The sequence below is a fragment of the Mandrillus leucophaeus genome, unplaced genomic scaffold (assembly GCF_000951045.1).
Source record: "Mandrillus leucophaeus isolate KB7577 unplaced genomic scaffold, Mleu.le_1.0 Scaffold216, whole genome shotgun sequence".
Lineage (NCBI taxonomy): Eukaryota > Metazoa > Chordata > Mammalia > Primates > Cercopithecidae > Mandrillus > Mandrillus leucophaeus.
In genome coordinates, this window is record NW_012102210.1 from 3,937,458 (window position 1) to 3,944,992 (window position 7,535).

Sequence of the window (7,535 nt, forward strand, 5' to 3'; positions counted from 1 at the left end):
GTTACTACTGTGAAACAGAAATCAGAGGTGGGTGAGGGCAAACAAAGTGCTATTTTTTCATTAGTTTTATAAAATAATATTCTATTTCACTTTTTAAACTACAGACATGCATTATTTTATTTTTTGAGACAGGATCTCTCACTGTATTGCCTAGGCTGGCTGAAATGCAGTGGCTATCACAGCTTACTGCAACCTCGGCCTCCTGGGCTCAAACGATCCTCTTGCCTCAGCCTCCCAAGTAGCTGGGACTACAGGCGCAGCCACCATGCTCAGCTAAATTTTTTAATTTTTGTGGAGACGGGGGTCTGTGTTGCTTAGGGTGGTCTCGCTATGTTGCCCCTGGTGGTCTCAAACTCCTGGCCTCAAGCAATCCTCTTGCCTTGGCCTCCCAAAGCATTAATAAAAATACAAATTAAACTTTTAAGAGAGGAGAAATGTGCCGATAACTGGTAAGTAAAGGGAAAGATGCAATCATGTATCCTGAATTTTCTCTTTAAAATATACCTAAGAGTAACCAAATCATTAATGAAGGCAAGTTTTTCTTCATAGGAGTAATCCAACTCATAAATGAAGTAGGAATGATGAGAATTGAAATGTTACCCCTTTACAACCTCTAATGAAATAATGAATCAAGGCAATGATCCGCTGGTGCCATCACAAAACGAGAGTCTGGCATTACTGGGGAGAGGATGGGGGATACACAGATGAAATTGACCATGAGTTGATAATTGTTAAATGCTTGGTGATAGACATATGGGAGTCCATTATATACCTCTCTCTACATTTGTACATGTTTGAAATTTTCCATAGTAAAATGTTAAAGGGGCCAGGCATGGTGGCACATGCCTGTAATCCCAGCGCTTTGGGAGACCAAGGTAGGTGGATCACTTAAGCTCAGGGGTCCAAGACCAGATTGGGCAACATAGTGAAACCCTATCTCTACCAAAAAAAAAATACAAAAGTTAGCCAGGTGTGGTGGCACAAGCCTGTAGTCTCAGCTACTAGGGAGGCTGAGGTGGGAGGACCATTTGAGCCCAGAAGGTAGAGGCTGCAGTGAGCTGAGATTGTGCCACTGCACTCCAGCCTGGGTGACAAAGTGAGACCCTGTCTCAGAGAGAAAAAAAAAAAAGTTAAAGAGAACAAAAAATAAAAAATGAACAGAGCAAAAAAAGATAAATTTAGCAGAGACTCCAAGGAGATTCCAAGTTACTGAGATGCTCTACTCTTCCCACCCCTGATACTTGGCACAGAACACAGGGTCTTAAACTGCCACTGTTAAGGCCCCTGTTCTCACCTGGATCTGTGCAGTCAGCTTCTGGATCTCCAGGCCCAGCTGCTGCTCCACTTCCAGAGCTAAGCTTTCCTCTGAGGCCAGGCTAGACAAAGCTTCTGCCTCATGCAATAGAGGCTTTGGGTGGAAACAGGAAGTGAGGGCTCAGCCTAGCTCAGGCTGCTCCCCTCCCTACTCCCCAGCCACTCACAGGTAAGTCCTTTTGGATCAGGAGCAGGAAGGAAGCTGGGTCCCATGCTGCCAAGTACTGCTGAGCTCTGCCCAGGAACCAAAGCAAGGTGGTCTGCAGGGTACAGAGACCTAGGGCGACAGGCGCAGGATCTGGGGATTTGAGCAGTAGAGTGAGTATCTTAGGGGTCATGGAGTACCTTTGGGAAGAGGCAGACTTCAGAACAAAGAAAAGAGATATCCTCAACTGCTTTGTCTCCCCAGACCCAGCCCCTTGTCTCACCTGCAGGCTGGCAGAAAATCAGTCGTAACCTGGGCTCTCGAAGGGCATCCAAGAGAGGAGGAAAGAGCTGCTGCAAAAGTTCAGCAGTGCGAGAGGATGTGGGAAGGCTGCTCTGACCCCCAAGAGCTGATCCCAAGGCCTGGCAGAAACCTGAGGATGAGAGACTATAGTGTGGTGGGGAAGCGGTAACCTGGGATTTATGTCACCCCCAGGGCCCCTTCCTTCTCACCTTGGTCCCAGTTCCAGATAAGCGACTGATGAAGTAAGCTGTGACACAAAGAAGCCAGCTCCTTCTCACACTCCTGAGGCAGGGATGCTAGTGGGAGAAATGACTCTGGAGCCTGAAAACAAGGTCTCACTTTCCACAACCCCTGCCCACTCAATGATGAGGGAAGAAGGCATGCTTCCTCCAAGACTCAGGACTGGGGTGGAAAGCAAGACTTCGCCTTGAAAGTTCAGAAGATATAGTCTGAACCCAGGGATGTTCATTCTAAAGGGCCTGCCTTTGCCTTCAGGATGGAAGGTGAGTGAGTTTGCCAGGTGGAAGAGACCCCAGCCTTCCCAAACGCCCACCCAAGCCCATCACTCACCCTGACCCAGTGCCTGACTCAGCTGTTGCGCTGTTGCCCTGAGGTCCCTCCAGGGTCCCAAATTTAGGTCCAGACTCTGAGCACAGGCTGCCCACAGCAGGGTCCAATATTGGCTCCACAAGGCTCCAGCCCCTCCAAGCCGTAGTCCACAGCTGGCTGAACCTGCCACGCCCCCTACCAGGCCCAGCAGCCCTGGTAGCAGATCCCGCTCCTCATGGCACCGCCTGCGGAGCTGGTCTTTCAATCCCGATCCCCGGAGCGCCTCGTCCAGCCGACTTGCCACCTGGCAACCCCGCTCCCCCGTCAAGAGGCGGAGCACACGGGACGTGGGGAAAGGACGTGCAGCCCCCGGGACGTGGCTCAAGGTTTTTCCCTGTAGCGTGTGATAGGCGGGAAGTGCCAGGAGAAGTTCGGCAAGTTGGGATGACAGGCCTGGGCTGGCAGGCTCCCGGCCGAGAGCGCGAAGCTGCATCTCAATGACAGCCTCCAGGCACTGGGCGGCTAGTCCGATGGGGCGCGCTAGCAGCAACGGCTCGAGAGTCTCCCCAAGGCCGATTCGCAGGACTGCCCCTTGGGAAGGGTGCAGCTGCAGGTCGCGGCACCACTGGGGCAAGGGGCTAGGGCCGCCGGATGGCGAGCCAGGACTCAGGGTCTTCATGAGGCGCACAGCCGCCTGTAGGTGGCAGGCGCAGTTTCGGGCCTGGAGGAGCTGCTCCCGCTCGCGATGCAGCCGCAGCAACACGGCCCGGAGACGCTGCAGCGCGGGAGGGATCGGGCCGCCACCTGCGGGCCCTCGCCTCCAGGCCGCAGCATCAGCCTCATAGTCCTCGCTCACACCCGCCGGCGTCGGCCACCACGGCGTCCCTCCAGAAGTTCCGCCCGGCCAACCGTGAACCTCCCCGCGAAGAGCGCCCGTTGGCCTTCTCTCCCGCTGCTCCTCCCCAGTGCCCCCGGGTTGCGCCTTCAGCGGGGGCACGATAACAAGTGGAGGCAGGCTACCAGAGCGAGACGCCTGAGCCATGAGCGGCGGGTCCGGAACGAACCTAGCGATTCCCACTTTCCCGCACGGACCAACGCCCACCGTAGCTCGGACTTCGCCCCATTCCAAGAGCCGTTTTCTCCAGTCCAGGAGTCGCGGGGACCTTCATGGACCCTCTCGTACTCCGTAATGGGAGGCTTCTGCCCCTAACAAAAATGGCCGCCTTCCCTGTCCCACCCCGCCCTTCGGCTGGTATCAAATACTAGACTACCTTTCACTTCCGGGTCACTGTAGACGCGATGGCGCCGATTCCGAAGGCTGTGGAGAGGATCAAGCTAGGTGAGCAGTATGACAAGACCAGAGAGGGTCTAGGAGGGCAGAGGCAGCCCCTCTTGGGTCCACCTGTGGTCTGAACGTTTCGAGTAGGATTTTATGCAGAGGGCAGAGGGTGGAGAGTCGAAGGTGGAGTAGGGAGGACTCAAGCCCATCTATCCCAAGCCCGCTGACGAGGCTTCGCCTTCCTTTCCTGTAGACTGCCCTCTGCGGCCCAGCTGCCCACTGGAGGTCGCTGCTGTACCCAAACTTTGCAAGGAATTCGGTCCAGAGGATTACGGCGAAGAGGTAAAAGCGACCCCCAGTTTCCCCCAGTCCTGCTTATTTTGGTCACGCCTCTTTTAAATCAGCTGTGGAGAAACCGGCGACGGGTGAGCGCCAGACGGGGCCCCGGAGGCTTTGGGGAGTTGTAGTCTCCGGCCATGCCCTTGAGGATCGTAGGCAAGTGAGGGGCAGGGGACCAGGAGGATGATCCTGCTGTAACAGATGCTCCAAGTGGATAGAATTGAGCAGACAAGGGCCTCTGAGGTGAGGATTAGGGAGTGGGTACGAGTTCCTTGGGGAAAGATGTTATGGAGGCCGGGCGCGGTGGCTTGTGCGTGTAATCTCAACACTTTGGGAGACTGAGACGGGAGGATTGCTTGAACCCACGAGTTCGAGACCAGCCTGGGCAACATAGTGAGACCCTATCTCTACAAAAATGTTTTTAAAAAATTGAGCCGCATGGTGGGTGGGGGATATCTGGAGCACGAGAGGTCGAGGTTGTAGTGAACCATGATCATGCCACTGCACTCCAGCCTGGGGAACAGTGAGACTCTGTCTAAAAAAATTTTAAAAAGCCAGGCCCAGTGACTCACACCTGTAATCCCAGCACTTTGGGAGGCTTAGGCGGGCGGATCACTTGAGGTCCATGGTTGGAGACCATCCGGGCCAACATGGTGAAACCCCATCTCTACCAAAAATACAAAAAACTAGCTGGGCGTGGTGGTGTGCACCTGTAATCCCAGCCCCTCGGGTGGCTGAGGCAGGGGGATCGCTTGAACCTGGGAGGCAGAGGTTGCAGTGAGCTGAGATCACACCACTGTACTCCAGCCTGGGCAACAGAGGGAGACTCCATCTCAAAAAAAAGAAAAAATATTTTTTTATAGATGGAGGGGACGGTGTGAGCAAAGACAGTAAAACAAGGAAAAGTTGAGAGAACTTTACTAAAGTGAGACCAGAGTGGAGAATTTGGTTGGAACAGTAAAAGATGGGGCGGGAGAGAAGGCAGCAGATGGTTTGAAAGGCTTTGACTTAGCACAGGGATTTGGATGTTCTCAGTAGGCAACAGGGTTTTTTTGTTTTTTGGTTTTTTTGAGATGGAGTTTCACTCTGTCACCCAGGCTGGAGTGCAGTGGTGTGACCTTGGCTCGCTGCAACCTCCACCTCCCTAGTTCAAGCAATTCTCCTGCCTCAGCCTACTGAGTAGCTGAGATGACAGACGCCTCCCACCACGCCCAGCTAATTTTTGTATTTTTAGTAGAGAGGGGTTCACCATATTGGCCAGGCTGGTCTCAAACTCCTGACCTTGTGATCCACCCGTCTCGGCCTCCCAAAGTGCTGGGATTACAGGCATGAGCCATCGTGCCAGCCACTAAAATCTACTTCTGAAATGTCTCTTGACAGAAGCCCCTCATTTCCGTTCCTGGTCTCACTGCCACTCCTTTAGATCAAGACTCCTTGTATCTGGCCTGAACTAAACATTACATCCATAGCGTCATCTTCCCTCAGCAGTATTTCTTTTTCTTTTTCTTTTCTTTTTTCTTTTTTTTTTTTTTTTGAGACGGAGTTTTGCCCTTGTTGCCCAGGCTGGAGTGAATGGTATGAACTCAGCTCACCGCAACCTCCGCCTCCCGGGTTCAAGCAATTCTCCTGCCTCAGCCTCCCGAGTAGCTGGGATTACAGGCATGCGCCACCATGCCTGGATAATTCTGTATTTTTGTAGAGACTGCGTTTCTCCATGTTGGTCATGCTGATCTCAAACTCCAGACCTCAGGTGATCCACCTGCCTTGACTTCCCAAAGTGCTGGGATTACAGGCTTGAGCCACCGCGCCCGGCCACTGCGCCCGGCTGTCTCAACACTATTTCATTTGATTGTTTCATTCCCCAGATCAAGTCCACTGCTATCACTGACAAGATAAAGTCCATACTCACCGCCAGGCGCGGTGGCTCACACCTGTAATCCCAGCACTTTGGGAGGTTGGTGCAGGCGGATCATGAGGTCGGGAGACGGAGACCATCCTGGCCAACATGGTGAAACACCATCTCTACTAAAATACAAAAAATTAGCCGAGTGTGGTGGTGGGTGCCTGTAGTCCCAGCTACTCGGGAGGCTGAGACAAGAGAATTGCTTGAACCCAGGAGACAGAGGTTGCAGTGAGTTGAGATTGTGCCATTGCACTCCAGCCTGGCGACAGGGTGAGAATGTGTCTCAAAGAAAAACAAACAAAATTTACACTCACTGTGTCACACATGTTTCTTCACACACGGTTCCTGGCTATGTATCTACTGGAATGGCCTCCTCACCAATCTCTTTGTTTACTCAGCACACACAGAATACCACCTATGTACTGGACACTGTTGTAGGTACTGGGAGATAGCAGTAAACCAAACAGACAAAAATCTTTGTATTCAACAAATTAGGAGCATATAATAAGGGCAGCCAGTGAACAAATAAATAAGCAACATAGTATGTTAAATATGAGAAGTACAAAGAAAAAGCAAGAAGGAGGATAGGGAATGCTAGTGGAGTTGGGAAGTTTCTCCTTCTAAAAGGAGTGGTCAGACCAAGTGTGGTGGCTCACGCCTGTAATCCCAGCACTTTGGGAGGCTGAGGCAGGCGGATCACCTGAGGTCAGGAGTTCGAGACCAGTCTGACCAACATGGAGAAACCCCGTCTCTACTAAAAAATACAAAATTAGCTGGGCATGGTGGTGCATGCCTGTAACCCCAGCTACTCCGGAGGCTGAGGCAGGAGAATCACTTGAACCCTGGAGGCGGAGGTTGCGGTGAGCTGAGTTCATACCATTCACTCCAGCCTGGGCAACAAGGGCAAAACTCCACCTCAAAAAACAAAAAAGGAGTGGTCAGAGAAGTCCTCTCTGAGAAAGTGACATTTACGTAGAGATCTAAAAAGGATGAAGGGGTGAGCTGTTCACTGGGGAAAGAGCATTCCAGGCAAAGTAAAGTGCAAAGCCCTAAGATGGGAGCACAGCTGGTGTGTTGTGGGAACTTCCAAGGACACTACTGTGGCTGGAGGAGAGTGACAAGATAGCAGAAGATTCACAGTGATATTGGGGGACCAGATCATATGTAGGGGCCATGTAGTGAATTCAAAGAGTAGCACAGACTGTGGTTTGGGGACAGGTAGTAGAAGGTCAAGGAAATACCTGTTTGTTTTTTTTTGAGACGGAGTCTCGCTCTGTTGCCCAGGCTGGAGTGCAGTGGCACGATCTCGGCTCACCACAACCTCCACCTCCCAGTTTCCAGCAATTCTCCTACCTCAGCCTCCCAAGTAGCTGGGATTACAGATGCGTGCCACCATGCCTGGCTGATTTTTGTATTTTTAGCAGAGACGGGTTTCACCATGTTGGTCAGGTTGGTCTCAAACTCCTGACCTCAAGTGTTCCGCTCGCCTCAGCCTCCCAAAGTGCTGAGATTACAGGCGTGAGCCACTGCACCCAGCTTTTTTTTTATTTTTATTTTTTATTTTTGTTTTTTGTTTTTTTGTTTTTTGTTTTTTTTTTGAGACGGAGTCTGGCTCTGTCGCCCAGCCTGGAGTGAAGTGGCCGGATCTCAGCTCACTGCAAGCTCCACCTCCCGGGTTCACGCCATTCTCCTGCCTCAGCCTC

The 7,535-nt window shown here is 52.1% G+C and overlaps 2 protein-coding genes across 3 annotated transcripts in view; one reads left to right on the top strand and one right to left on the bottom strand.

Moving 5' to 3' along the window:
• The window catches only part of CCDC142 (coiled-coil domain containing 142), an 8,955-nt gene extending 5,212 nt beyond the window's left edge, over positions 1 to 3,743 (bottom strand). Inside the window, exons 1-5 of one of the 2 annotated variants that reach the window (XM_011980731.1) lie at positions 2,333 to 3,743; positions 1,972 to 2,058; positions 1,743 to 1,892; positions 1,482 to 1,612; positions 1,295 to 1,408 (exon numbers count right to left, since the gene is read on the bottom strand). In XM_011980731.1, the coding sequence (XP_011836121.1) occupies positions 1,295 to 1,408; positions 1,482 to 1,612; positions 1,743 to 1,892; positions 1,972 to 2,058; positions 2,333 to 3,353 (1,503 nt within the window). In that variant the 5' untranslated portion in view covers positions 3,354 to 3,743. The remainder of the gene's footprint in view (positions 1 to 1,294; positions 1,409 to 1,481; positions 1,613 to 1,742; positions 1,893 to 1,971; positions 2,059 to 2,332) is intronic. The other variant, XM_011980732.1, reaches the window with a different exon arrangement.
• Positions 3,498 to 7,535, top strand: part of TTC31 (tetratricopeptide repeat domain 31) — an 11,379-nt gene continuing 7,341 nt past the window's right edge. Inside the window, exons 1-2 of the mRNA XM_011980730.1 lie at positions 3,498 to 3,650; positions 3,844 to 3,932. Coding sequence (XP_011836120.1) covers positions 3,611 to 3,650; positions 3,844 to 3,932 — 129 coding nt within the window. The 5' untranslated portion in view covers positions 3,498 to 3,610. The remainder of the gene's footprint in view (positions 3,651 to 3,843; positions 3,933 to 7,535) is intronic.